Source organism: Myotis yumanensis, unplaced genomic scaffold (assembly GCF_028538775.1).
Source record: "Myotis yumanensis isolate MYYU_CA2020_CCGP unplaced genomic scaffold, mMyoYum1.0.hap1 SCAF_1, whole genome shotgun sequence".
Taxonomy (NCBI): domain Eukaryota; kingdom Metazoa; phylum Chordata; class Mammalia; order Chiroptera; family Vespertilionidae; genus Myotis; species Myotis yumanensis.
In genome coordinates this window covers 50,491,289-50,505,764 of record NW_027223752.1, presented here as the reverse complement: position 1 = coordinate 50,505,764, position 14,476 = coordinate 50,491,289, and the positions used below count along the sequence as shown (strand labels likewise).

The following is a 14,476-nucleotide window of genomic DNA, read 5'->3' as shown; positions in this document are numbered from 1 at the left end:
CAGGAGAATCAGACTTGTTTCTTTTGAAGATGCCACTGGAGCTAATTCTCACCCAGCTTATCTGCACTGGGGAGAAGGAAGAGGGAGAGGAACTGAGTTTTGTTCTACAGACCAGGGGCAACCTGCCCACAAGACATGTCACCAGGCAAACCCACTCTCCTACAGTGCTAAGGGCTTCCTTGTAGGATCACCACCTTGGCAGCACACTGGCTTCAACCAGACCATACCCAGACCAAATACATCCACATCTAGGGGCGAGGCGGGGTGGGGGTGGTGCTGAAAAGCTCCCCAGGTGATTCCAGTGGACAACTCAACTTGAGCACCATCCCCTTCCTACAAAACCGAGGCCACTGATCAGCAGCACTGGTATCACCTGGGAGCATGAGACATGCAGAACCCTAGGCCCCTCCCCAGATCTATGGGATCAGAACCTGCCCTTTAACAAATCCCACTGGGGATTTCTAAGGTCACTGAATTCTGAGAAGTGCTGAGGCAAGACACTTGACATCTCTACACCTGACAGCAACTTTGCGAGGCAGGTGTTCCATTCCACAGGCGAGGAAACTGATCCTGAGAGAGGTTGACTTGCTGGCCCAAGGTCACACAGTTGGTGAGTAGGACAGCCTGGATGTGACCGTGGTTCCAAAGGCCATACTTCCTACTGCACAGACCACTTCCTACAGCACAATTAAAAAATATGGCCATGGCGGGGGGCCCTGAGTTTTGGGGTCATGAGACCTGCTAAGCAATTTCCACCTTTGAACAGGTTTGATTCCCTGGAATCAAACCTCATAAGCACCAGCATAATTCATGAGGAAATACAAATAGTAAACAAACATGTGGGGAAAAGGTTCACGATCCATAGTAATCAAAGAAATGCAAATTAGAGCAACATTTGAAAATGAGGAGCCATTTTCTAACTATGTAATTAGAAAAAAAAAGAATGTTAGCAAAGTTGTTTTGAAATAGGTACATTCATATGCAGCTGGTGGCAGTATAGATTTCTATAACCCTTGAGGAAAGTAATATGGTAACATCCATCAAGAGCCATAAATAATTATGCCCACTGACCCCGGGAATTCACCCTAAGGAAATCATTCAATAGGAGGGAAAAAGCTGTTTGTAGGGAGATGCTCCTTGCAACACTTGCTGGGAACGCTGAGAACAACTCTATGCATTGGGGCTGAGTTAACTGGGGTGCATCAGCTCCTGTGGTGCTACGTAGCCATGTAGAAGGATCATTAAGAAGCCCAGCAGCAAATGTTGGTGAAAGAAAGCAGATGGCAAACTGCCCATGTGCACTGTGATTATTATGATGTGAAAATACAGATGTTCCTTGACTTACAATGGGGTGACGTCCCGACAAACACATGGTAAGTTGAGAATATTGTAAGCCAAAAGTGCATTTAATACACACAACCTATGGGACATCATAGCTTAACCTGACCCACCTTGCACGTGCTCTGAACACTTACATTGGCCTACACGTGGGCAAAATCACCTCACTGCTGCTGCCGGGCCTCAAGAGGGAGCACTGTAGAGCATCTCACTAGCCCAGGTCAAGATCAAAATTCAAAGTATGGTTTCTACTGAATGTGTATGGCTTTCACACCACTGTAAGGTCAAAAAGTTGTAAGTCAAACCACTGTAAGTTGGGGACGGTCTGATTGTGTGGACATGGACAGGGGAGAGCTGGGCACAAAGAAGACAACTGGTGTTTCAGGGTGAGGGGACAATGGACAGAACCCCTCCTATTACTTTCACAACGACACACCCCAGCAGAACCGGCCCTCTGAAAACAGCCCTGAGGGCTCTCCAGTCACAGGCTCTGTGTCTGAGGGGGACACGGAGGCACCCGCATTCCTTATCCCTGGGCACAGGGCCACACTCCCCGATTCTACCCCAAGGCAGGAGGAGCTGGCCCCTCTTCTCTGGAGTGAGGGTGGGGGGTACAGAGCCATGGGAGACCCCTCCCATCTTACCATGAAGCCTGGGGCACAGGTGCAGCTCCCAGTGATGCTGTGGCAGTCGGCGCCATTCTGACAGGCGCAAGGCAGCTGGCAGCCGTCGCCATAGTAGCCAGCGGGGCAGGACTCGTTGCAGTGGTGGCCAGACCAGCCGGGCTGGCAGGTGCACGCTCCAGTTACTGGGTGGCAGCTGAGCACATGAGAGAGGATGAGAGGACGGTCTGGTCAGGGATGCAGGCATGTCCCACCTCCTGGTCTGCCCGGGGTAGCAGGATCAAAGGGTTTCTGAGGCTAAAGTGTATAATGTCTCATTTACTTGTCAGAAGACCCCAAGGCCATGTGGTCTTATTATCCCCAAGACACTGAGGCTCATGGTGGTTATATAATTTGCCTGAAGTCACATAGCAAGGAACTGACAAAATCAGGATTCGAATGCAGGTCTCTGGACCCCCAGACAAATGCTCTTTATAATACAAATACACAGAAACCAAAGCAGCAGGCAGCCTCCTCAGACCCTTCCCTCATGGACTGTGGAGTCCAGACCTTCACCAACTCTGCACCCAAGACTGATGTCTGGGGTGGGGCAGGCACAAGAGGGTTTCTGTGAAACCCAGCGGCGTGTTGCAGGTACTCAGTGAATGTTTGTTGAGTTAAATGACACCTCAGGGCAACCGGGGCCTCCCGTCTGTGGCAACGTCTGCACTGGGGAGGACGCTCTCTACCTGTGCTTCGCCAGGGCCCCTTCCTTAAGAGTGAGGAGACTGTCTCCATCCCCTACCTGTCTAGGCCAGAGAAAGGGCCACTGGGCTAAAGGCGGGAGCTGCCTGCCATGACCTCCCTTCACGATGAGAGGGGATGTGAGATGTGGTGACTGTGTGCTTCTCAGGGCTTCTGCGGGTGCGTAACTGACCGATGGCCCCAGCTGCGGTGTCTGGACTCCCTCACTGCACTTGCCCAGAGGCCACACTCTCCCTGGGCTGTTCCCAGCTAGAGCGCAGCAGGGATATTAAGGTCAGAGCACATTCCCAGGAGAGCTGGGACTCCTCTGGTGGGCAATGTTGGTTTAAAGACTTCCCACCTTACCAAACTTTCTTTGTGTAGTCTAAGACCTCCCATCCAGTCTTCCTTGCTTCCTTCTCTCCTTCCCGAAGGTCAGATCTGCCTACCCAGCCCCTTCTGATGATGCCTACCCAGCCCCTTCCCCACTTCCCCTCACAGCTGTCTCCCTAGTAAATCTCTTGCACTTGGCAACTCCTTCTGGGAGGACTAGACCAACACTCCAGAGAAGAGGCAGGATGGTAGAGACGAGCCTCTTAGATTCCCTGTTACCTGCCTCCCTGCACCAGAGTCAGCGAAGGGATGTGGTCGAAAGAAGCCTGCTCCGGGCTGGCAGGAGGAGCTTGGGTACAAGTCTCAGTTCTGCTAAGTTCCCCAAGGGCATGGGCTTTGTCTCCCTGGGTCGCTGGTGGATCTCCAGTGCCTGGCTCATACTCAGGGCCAATTAAATATTTGGGAATGAATAGTACTTTCACTATAAGTAATTATTTTCTGTGTCTGTTGACTTGTGTATCATATGTCTCCCGCCCGCCCCCCTCCCCCCCCCACGAGGTGACAGCCCATGGGGAGAGCCTGCTGTCTGTTTCACCTCTGTATTGTACCCCGGGATGGAGCAGGGTCCCTGGCACACTGGAGATGCTCAGTACATATTTGGCGGATGAAATAATGAACAAACTAATTGTGTGAAGCCCAACAAAGCCATTTCTCTTCTGGGACCCCCTGGAAAATGAGGGATGGACAGGAGCAGGCAGTTCCTGAATAGGAAGTGCAAATAGCTAGTAATCATTTTGGAAAATGTTGGATTCTTAACTAGTCTCATTAATCATCAATTGCATATCACTTTTTATCTATTATAACAGTAAAAAGATTTTTTGTTTTAAAGGAACAAGATTCAATGCTGGTAAAGGTTTCTGAGAAACAATGTGAGGGTATGTATCGGGAGTCCTGCAAAAAACATTCAGATCCTTTGGTCTGGTAATTCCATTTCTTAGAATCTATCCTAAGGAAATAATCATAGCTGTGGGGAAAGATTTATGCCCGCAGATGTTTCCCGAAGCATTATTTATAACAGTGGAAAATGGAAGCACTTTAAATAATAAATAACATGTGACCAGGCTGCTAAAGCGCCAGGTACTTTACACATATATTTCTAATAATCAAATAAGCCTGTGAACTGGGCATTGGGTCCTGTATTTTACAGATGGCACTTGGAGGTTAGGTGACGTGCCCAAGGTCACACAGCGAAATCAGTGGCAGCCGGGATCACACCCAGGTCTGTGTGACTGTGTTCTGTCCACTGCCTCATGCTGCCTCTGACAAAAGGATACTGGTGAAATGAATTACGACAATTCATAAGAAGGAATGTTTAAAAAAGCATTCAAATATCTTCCAAACTATTTAATGACATGATATAAGGTTAAGTGAAATAAGCAAATTATATGCAAAGTCATGATCTAAAGTATGAAAAAAAGTGATGTAGATATATACAGACATGGATGATGAATGATGAATGAACAAATTACAACAAAATGGTTTTTGTGCTCCCTTCTGGGTTGACAAATTATGAGTGATTTTGAATTTTTTTCTTTAAATTTCTATGTATTCCCTAACATTCCCAAATTGAGCATATATAGTGTGTCCCCAAAAAACGCAAACACACTTTAGCAGCTGATAGCTTAACTTTGAAAATAAAATGTATTTTAATAAATACTGCCTTTATAATTCAGTGTGGGTATACATTTTTTAGGGGAAATCCTATATTTATAAACAGATATAAAGCAATTAAAGTATAAATATGTAAAAAAAAAAAAGAATGCATGTAAAGGATGAGTTTTTTAAGACTTCCTGGCCTATACCTAACCAGTTTGGCTCAGTGGATAGAGCATCGGCCTGTGGACTGAAGGGTCCCAGGTTCGATTCCGGTCAAGGGCATGTACCTTGGTTGCAGGCACATCCCCAGTTGGGGGCGTGCAGAAGGCAGAAGGCAGCGGATCAATGTGTCTCTCTCATTGATGTTTCTAACTCTCTATCCCTCTCCCTTCCTCTCTGTAAAAAATCAATAAAAATATATTTTTTAAAAAAGACTTACTGGCCTAGAAATTCTTCCAAAATTTTCCAGAAAAACTCCTCCGTGAGGCCTACATCGTAAGGGGAGAAAGAGTGGCCTGCATGGATGCCAAGGGGCAGGCGGCCCCATTTAGTGGCCCTGACCCTCAGCCAGACAGTGTGGGTTATTCCTTTTTGTCCCATCACTCAGCAAAGCAGTCAGGCATGGCCTTTCTCAGTTCCGACTACCCAGGGGCCTCCTCTGAGGTCTGGGTTTAGGGTTAGAGGGACCAGCTCAGTCACTGAGGTGGAGAATGAAATGCTTGGACCCAGGAAATGGCAAGCAGGCGGTGCTGGCTGCAGCGATCAGCTGTGCCCAGCCTGGGAGATTCTAAAGGGTCTTAGGCACCCTTCTGCCCTTCCCATCTATAGAATCTCTTACTGCAGGTCCTTGTTCTTGCAGGAACACCACCCTATGAGAAGCATGCTAGAGATACAGTGAACAGCAAACGCTGACTTCTAAGCATGCCTGCATTTCCCATTTTCCACCACAGCTCTCAGCCTTTTGGCTGCTCAGAGGTATGTCTCAGCACCAGTTTTACTCTTCACCCTGAGCACCAGAAAGCTAAAAACCAAACTTGAAATTCTTTCTTTCTCTCTCCTTTCATATCCCTACACTTTTATTATCTTTTTAAATAATATATTTTTATTGATTTCAGAGAGGAAGGGAGAGGGAGAGAGAGAGAGAAACATCAATGATGAGAGAGAATCATTGATTGGCTGCCTCCTGCACACCCCACACTGGAAATCAAGCCCACAACCCAGGCATGTGCCCTGACCGGGAATCGAACCATGACCTCCTGGTTCATAGGTTAATGCTCAACCACTGAGCCACACCGGTTGGGCTATATCCTACAATTTCATTTTAAAAAACAAGATCTCTATTTTCTTAATTTGGTCACTTATCATGTTTTATAAAAACTCCAAAAATCCCTTTGAAAAGAGGGTGGGGAACGCCTGCTGCCTGAATGGCGCTGACTGAGCACGTGCTCACTGTGTTCTCAGCACCTTCTCCATGCCTCCTGCTCTCCTCCTCCCGAGGGGGCAGAGCCGCTCACGCCCGTGGGTCACAGGGCGGGCAAATGACTGCTGGTCTGGCTCAGGCAAAAGTCACGATCACTGGTGCTGAGCTGTGCTCTGGGTCTCCTTCCTCGCCTTTCTCCCATTTCCCCAGACACAGATTAATCACAAGTTAATGGGAGCCCAAAGTTGAACAATATAGGAATCTTTTCAGGGTGGATTTTTCTGCCTTTTTCCCCCCGGCTGCTCTGAGATTACTATCAATGCTGCATCTGTTGGCTGAATCAAATCTTTCAAAAGTAATACATGATCCTGGCTGCTAGAATTCGTCTCTGACAATCCAATTGTGGAGGGAGCTGGGAGAGGCCCGGCACGCAGGCACTCTTCTTCAAGGTTATTCTTTTACGAAGGAGGGTGGCTTCTTTGTGTGTCTACACAAAGGGAATGGAGTGCTGAGGGATCTTATCAGCCACTTGCGCCTTCCCGGGCACGTGGACTTAACCTCTTTGAAGCAGCCTTTCCGGAGGGGCACAGAGCAGACAGGCTGGGGATGGCTGGATGAGCAGGGTTTCCTTGGGGTGGGGGCTGGGAGTCCTTGTCTTCCTCGTAAAGATACTCAAGGCCTTGCAAGCCCACTTGGGAGGGCGGGCTTCTGTCGTAAGCTCTTACAACAGAAGCAAGCAGAAGCCGGAGGAAAATGAGGCTAGGCTCCCGGGGGCCCCATGCTCCATCTCGGGAGTTGGATGGAAGCTTCACTTTCAAAGACCACAGGAGAACTTTACCCGCCCTGGGCTGCTGAAAGGTGACGGACAGATTGGGAAATAGAGACAGAGAGAGGAGAAGCACCAGCTCTGGACATTTGTTCAGACAGAGGTAGTTCTGAGGTCAGGACTTGGGGGCCCCGGACCCCACCAGAACCTGCAGCTGCTCTGTTTTGGGATTAGGAGTTACAGAGGTGCCCCTCGGTTTTTCTAGGGCTCCAAGAGAAGGCTCTCTAACGGAACAAAGGTTCATGGGAAGAGGGAAGTGACCTGTGTCCACACAGAGGAAGACAGCTCTCTCTGTCCATGGGGACAGGCCAGTGCAACATGAGACGCTCAGTCAGACTGGAGGCTCTGAGCCTTGGCAATTTTGCCTCCCCCGTGCCACCCAGGAAACGTTTCTGGTTTTCAGAATTTGGGGGCGGGGTGTTCCTACTGGCATCTTGTGGGCAGAGGCCAGGGATACTGCTAAACACCCTAAATTGTACAACAAGGAATTATCCAGCCCCAAATGTCAACAGTGGTGAGATTGTGAAGCCCTGAGTTAGACTGAGCTTTGTGAGTGGTGGGGGCTCAGCCACTGGGGAAGTATGCCAAGAGAAAGGGGTGCAATATTTTTTAAAATATAGGGCTACGGCAGCTCAAGGGCAGAACCATCTGCTCAGTGCGGGCACTATGCCACGCTGAGGCTGCAGAGGTGGACGAGCAAGGCGCTCCTGCCCTCAAGGAGCTCAGGCTCATGTGGACTCTGAGGAGACCAGCCTGGGGGTTTGGCTACCCGGTGCTCTCGGAGCCTCCACTTCTAAGCAGCGCTACTGCCTCCCAGTCTCTGAACATGACACACATTAAAGACAGTAAAGTAAATAATAATCAATATTGGATGGGCTGAGATTAGCGACAGAGAAGAGGGAGTCCTTCCAGATTAATAATGCATCGAGGACTCCTTCAGAGAAGGGATAAATTATGCAGGGCCTGGCTGCTCAGGCACGGGAGGAAACAATAGCTCTTTCATTTGGGCCCTGGTTGGATCTCTGTGGCAGGGACTCGCCCTGCGTTAGATCTCAGTAGCAGCCTTGCTTCCTGTCCCAGAGAGGGGCCTCCATTGGCTTCCCAGCAGGCATGGGGGTCCCTGTGTCCCCTAACTATGAAACAGCCTGAGCTAGTTACCCAGTCCCCGGACAGGTCATGTGGAACTCCTGTGTTTAGAGCGTTGGAGCTCTCGCCCTGGCCTCTAGCCTAGTTGCCACCTCCTTCCCTGCCCAGCATAGCGGTCTCCAGTAGTTCTTTCTGCACACAGCCCTGGGTCACAATGACTTGAGCACAATGTGGACCAGCCATATATATATTTCAATGATTCTAAGATGCATTTTCTCCCACATTTTCATATCTCTGATATTGAGTGTGTTATACAATCAATGGTGCATCATGATTCAGTTGATAGCATTTTCCTTGTTTAATAGTCTATAAAATACAGCTGTGCCTCACAACTGGTTTTGAGAAAATATGATAGAAGGTGCTCAGTGTGTATGACTGCCCCAGACCTGAGTACCTACGGGCTGGACTAGTGATGAAGGACACTTTATTTCCTCTTTGCAGTCCACCCCTGCAGGCATTCAGTGTTTGTTGAATGAATGATTGAGCAAATGAGTGCTCAGCTCATATACAGGCCAATTCTGTTGGCTCCAGGCCCCCCTACAACAGTCTTCTTCCCAGTCCCCCCCCCCCCCCCCCCCCACTTGTAGGCAGCACTACCCCAGCCGCTCAGCTCCAGGGACTGGGACTGAGGACAGATTCCATCTAAGCCATAACACTCCCTAAGATGCCTCTGTTGGCACTGGCCAGAGGCTCTTGGGTGATTTGTGGAGAATCAGAAGCTGGAAATGAAGAGGGTCTGAGGCTAAGTCCTGGCTGTCCCAGAGACAGGGCTACAAACAGCAGCAGCATGCACTGCCCCGAGCGGCCAGTTCTCCCCTGAGCTGTCCTGCAGGCCCAAGGGGAGGAGGGAGCTCTCCCCACACTTTACCACCCAGATGAGAGGCAGCCACATAAAGGGCTGTGGAGGCATTTGTTGGGGACCATCAGCCTCATTTATATCAGAAGATGGTGCCAGCTGGTGTGAAGCAGGAAGTGAAGGGAGCCAGAGAGGTGCCCCAGGGCAGCTCGGCTTTCCAGATTCAGGCTCCTCTGGAAGCAGGGGTGGGGCCAGCTTCAGCCCAGGTGTCCCCAAGTCCCAAAGGACACAGCGCAGGGAAAAGCTGGCTCCAAGCCAAGGCCCTAATGAAGGGCCTGTCCTCTGTCCCTCCTGTCCCTCCTCCCTAGCTAAGGACAGCCCTCACTGATTTAAAAAAAAATCCTTACCCAAGGCCCGCCCAGTGTGGTTGAGTGGTTGAGTGTTGACCTGTGAATCAGGAGGTCACAGTCTGATTCCCAGTCAGGGCACATGCCCAAGCTGCAGGCTCATTTCTTAGTAGGGGACATGCAGGAGGCAGCTGATCAATGAATCTCTCTTCATTAATATTTCTATCTCTCTCTCCCTCTCCCTTCCTCTCTGAAATCAATTTTAAAAATATATTTTAAAAATATAAATCCTCAACCAAGGATATTGTTTCCATTGATTTTTAGAGAGAATGGAAGAGAGGGAGAAGGGAAGGAGGGAGGAAGGGAGAGAGGGATGGAGAGAGAAACATTGAAGTGAGAGAGACACATTGATTGGCTACCTCCAGCAAGTGCCCGACAGAAGGTGGAGATCTAACCTGCAACCAAGGTACATGCCCTTGACTGGGAATGGAACCTGAGACCCTTCAGTCTGTGGGCCAACACTCTTAACAACTGAGCCAAACTGGCTTGGGCAGAGCCACACTGCCTACTACCGGCCCTCTGTGGCTCCTGCTTCTGCCCAGGAAGTCCTATCTCTGGGCACCTTGGGGCTGGGGAAGCATTTGGTTAAATGCAGAGCGTGTGGAGGTGAAATGTTCTCCAGGACAATTCCCCAGGGCCTGTGGCACCGGAGCCTGCCATCCCGGCCTCCAAGGACTGTGTGACTTTACCCACCCCACCCCACTCCTCTGAAGGTCATCAGACTCCTCCTTGCTCCTGGGCGTAGGGGTCTCAGGTTAGCCCATTTTCAATGCTGACAGCCTCGTGTGGTGGACAGAGGCAGGTGACCTGGGTCCTGGTTCTGATTGTCTGTGAGGCCTGGGCTTTCCCTTCTTGTCATCAAAGTGGTCAGCAAAGACGGTTGCTGAGGTCCCAGTTCTTCCACTGTCCTGCCTGGATGACCGGGCTGCAGGTGAGGGTCTGGGCCCTGAGAAGCCCTCTCCCCACCAGTGCCCACCCACCCCTACCTCCAGTTCATACCTGATGGTGTTCTCAGCATCACAGGGGCAGGGCAAGGTGCAGCCTGGGCCGTGCAGGCCCTCGGGGCACAGCCGCTCCTGGCAGCGTGGGCCTTTGTAGCCCGGCTCACACTCGCAGGCACCGGTACTGGGTGAGCACTGGCCCCCGTTGTGGCAGTCGCAGTGCTGTGAGCACTGGAAGCCGAAGGTCCCGAAGGGGCATTCCTCTTGGCACCTGTGGGACAGCAGAACAGGGCTGAGGCCATGCCCCTCGCCTGCCCTCCCAGATCCACCCAGCACGCACCCCCACAGCCTCCTCCCCTTCCCTCTCTTCCAGACAGTACTCATTGGCATCCCGGCCCGCCAGGACTGTCCGTTCCCCCTTCGTGCCAGGTCCCCTGGTCCCCCGCACTGAATTTGCACAATCACATTTCATTGATCATAGGCCTTATGTTTTTTTCATTTTTTGATTGCAATAAAACACGTTACATAAAATTTACCACTTTAAGTATACAGTTCAGTGGCATTGTGTACATTCATATTGTTGTGCAAGCATCACCACCATCCGTCTTCAGACCGTTTTCCTCTTCCCAAAGTGAAACCTCTCTACCCATTAAACACTAAACCTTACCTTTTAAAACTGCATTTGAACATCTCTGAAATCAGTTAAGTCTTATAACTGATGGCATGTCATAGTGCAATTTCCAGTGTTTTTCATTCTTAGCAGAATATAAAATAATGATGCATTTTATAACCGGTGGCATCTTGGATTTGATGAAATGGGTTAATTTCATGTCCATTCTCTGTCTCTGCTGTTCTGCGTCTTTTGGGTGGATGTGCGGTCTCCCTTTCTCACGCGGGGAGGCGTGTCTCCTCTGCCAGGTGGGCTTTCCCCGGGAGCACAGGAGGCAGCCTCTTTCATCTGACTACAGAATTCCCCTCCCCATCAGACCGGAGACTTCCTCTTCCTTGGACTGAGGGTCCCCTCAAGGCAGGGGCTGAGCCTCTCCCATCCTCTGGTGAGCCCCCCCCCCCCCCCCCCCGCCTCAAAAGGACTAGGCCCTCTCTGTGTCCTGCCTCTGCTCAGGCCTGGTACTTGGAGCTCCCGGCCTAATGGTAATTATTTGACTCAGACTCACAGCCATTGGTTGTGGACCCTCTGTGGGAGGGTGTGACCCCCGCTCCCTAACTCCCTGCACATGCCAGACACCTCTCACCCCACCCCAGGGCTATGCCCAGGGGATGCAATTTCACTGTCACAGCAACTGGACCTGACAAGTTAAGGGGTGAACCCGGGGGCCTGTGGAGTACAGAGGTGGGCAACTCCTGCGCCCCAGAGACAAACAGAAACAGCCGCTGGGGTTTGGGATCATCCTTGTCCCGGCGCTGCTTTGATGGGGGGGACGGGGACGGAGAACCTACAGCTCCGGCGTCTGCTTCCTTATCACAAAAGGGGATGAGAACGAAACCTCACAGGCTGTTTGGGGATTAAATGAAATAATGTGTGTAAACGTCTAGAAAGGTGTCCCGTGCATGGTAAGGGCTCGGTAAGAAATGTTACTTATTATTATTACTCATGTAAATATTGCTTTTTGTAGTTCTCATATCAGAGCCCATCTGACTTTCTGCCTCAGATTCTGACATAAAAAAGCTCAAAGGGAACAATGTCAAAACGTTAATAATGGGGTGGACTCGGGGACTGACAAGTGTTTTGTCACATTTTCCAGGTTTTCCACAATAATTGGGAGGGGTAGCAATAAACGATGTTTAAAATATACAGCCCTAGTTTCTTTGTTAATCTTGGAGAGCCTTGAGTTAGAACCGGTGTTCTCCACAGCAGGGCTGGAGACCTGTGTCTGGGTGACCTCGGTTGCCTATTGTGAGCGTCAGTGGCCAGACCCCTGTGACGTGGGAGGGTCAGCCAGCAAGTGCCTGGGGAACAGAGCAGAGAGGGTGTTGGGCATGAGTCTTGGCAACTACACAAGGGGGTGTCTCTGTCTGTCTCTGTCCTTGTTGCCTCGAGCCCACAATGACAGGGAGGAGATGGTAGCTGGGGTCAAGCCCCCGGACTTCCTTCATAGGAAGATGCCACCCAGTCTCACCTCTCATAGCCACTGTGGCGAAAGGAGGGGGCCACAGGGGTCATGATGACTGCAGCCCCAGGCGCCAGATAGAGAGGGGCTTCCAGCTGCTCGTTCCCAAAGCCTGTCCCCAGGCCCCCAAAGCAGCAGATATTCCCATCACCCTCACTTTGGATTCAGGAGGCGGAGATGCCGACAGGCGAGGTGACTGCTCCAACCTCATAAAGCCAGCATGTGGCTGAGATGATCCCAGATCATCTTCCTGCAAATCTTGCTGCGTTTTAGCCAGGTGAGGCCTCATGAAGGGAAAGAGAACAGAAAAGAGAGGGAGGAAGAGGAGGAAAGAAGGGAAGGTCTGGAGAAGGAATGGAAGGTGGAAGACAGGAAGGAGGCAGGAGGCAAGGAGGGAAACTGAGGCAGAAGGGGAGGACGCAGAACATTGAAGAGCTGGAAAAAAAAATCACTATATGAATCGCCAGCCCTGTTCTGCCTCAGAATGGATTTTCCCAGGAGTCACGGAGCTTGGCTCCCCTCGGATGTCTCAGCTGTCAGGGGAAGAAACCCAAGCGCCCTGACCCCTCTTCCCTTTCACTGGAACATTCCTGGCCCCGCCCACCAGCAGGAAGGGCAGATCCCTGGACAGGGAGCCTCCTCTGCAGGGCACTTCCCCACCTGCCATGTTTCTGAAGTGACTGACTCCACAGCCCAGAAAAAGGATCTGGAAATGAAATATTGACAACCTAATCCATTTACATAATCAGCCTCTTTTTTTCCGTACTCACAATTTAAATAACTTATTTATTTAGAGATCAAGCAACGACTGCTAATGAATTTTACACAAAGCACGCTAATAACGGGGCCTGCGGAACAGAAGGGTAATCACAGCAGGAATTAGTTTTCTACTTAAACATCCTTCCTTTGCAACATATCAATCTAATGTGTCTGATATTGCCATTAACAACCAGATACATTGCTCAATTAAATTACAAAATGAGCTGCAAAGCCCTCGTTACGTTTTCGTGTTTAATTTGCACTGGATTCTGCCTATCCGGGGAGGCCTGCGTTATTACACCCACTCAGTTTTAATATGCTCGTGATGATGTGGGGTGGGTTAATGCAGCTGTCACCGACAAAATTCATGGAGGCAATTTTACAAAATATTAAACACCAGGCAGCCCGTTGTGGTGGGAAACCCAGTGTTACCCGGTCCTTCTACTGAACTCTTCTCTGTTGTTCGATTGGTGAAGCTGGCTAGAGGACCCTGAGGCTTCTGAGATTTCTCTCCGGTCCAAGGTCAAGGGCTGGACCCCAACAAGAAGAGGGTTGGATGACTTCTCCATTTGGGACATCCTGGCATTGAAAATGGAGAGCGCCAATGAAGCAGGGTCCACTGGTGTTGAGTCCAGTCAGCTGGAGCCCTGGGCCTGCTCCTCTCCAACAAGGGGGTTACATTCCCCATCCTGTGAAAGTGGCTGAAACAAAGGGGTCCTGTCCTGGCTCCCGACTTCCCGCTCCTGTCCCTATTGGCTCATCCTGAGAGTTTCCTTCCTGGGGGAAGATGGTCAAGATGGGAAGGTGGGCTCAGTGCTTCAGTCCTTCCTCCCCTCCTTCCCTTAGGGACCCAGTCTCTGACAGCGATCATGGCGGGATGGGTCCCCAGCTGTTACACCCCATGCTCTGTGCTTGGGGAGCTCATGGAGATAAACCCTGGCTCACAAAGAGGTGAAAGCAACCCCATGGCCATCAACAAGGATTTGGGGCTGACTCCAGTGAGAGTCGGAGGAGCCCAGTTATGTCGGTCAGAGGCAGGACTCATTGGTTGATTCTGCCCCGTCTCTGCTTCCTGATGTTACCTGGACAGGGGAGGTGGAGGAATGGCAGACAAATGTTCCTCTCATCCCACCTTGTCTGGGCAGAGCAAGCAAATCCAGGGCCAGAGAGGAAACATGGGCCCCCAGAACCAGGCAGGGGTTTGAGGGCCTCCTCTCTACTGCTCCTCTCTCTGCCCAAAGAGAAACATGTGGGTGAGAGTGCAAGGAAGGAGGCTTGACCCCAGTCTTGTGGGCAAATGCCCTCTTCCAGCTCTGAGTCTACTCACCACCAGACACTGGAACATTCCTGGTCCCGCCCACTGGTTGTTTCTCATTCTT

General features: G+C 50.6%; 1 protein-coding gene across 6 annotated transcripts in view; it reads right to left on the bottom strand.

Annotated features, from left to right (window-relative positions):
- The window catches only part of MEGF11 (multiple EGF like domains 11), a 348,065-nt gene that overhangs the window by 56,381 nt on the left and 277,208 nt on the right, over positions 1–14,476 (bottom strand). For all 6 annotated transcript variants that reach the window (XM_070420503.1, XM_070420522.1, XM_070420529.1 and 3 more), the window contains 2 exons: positions 10,268–10,480; positions 1,983–2,157 (listed from right to left, as the gene is read on the bottom strand). In XM_070420503.1, coding sequence (XP_070276604.1) covers positions 1,983–2,157; positions 10,268–10,480 — 388 coding nt within the window. The remainder of the gene's footprint in view (positions 1–1,982; positions 2,158–10,267; positions 10,481–14,476) is intronic.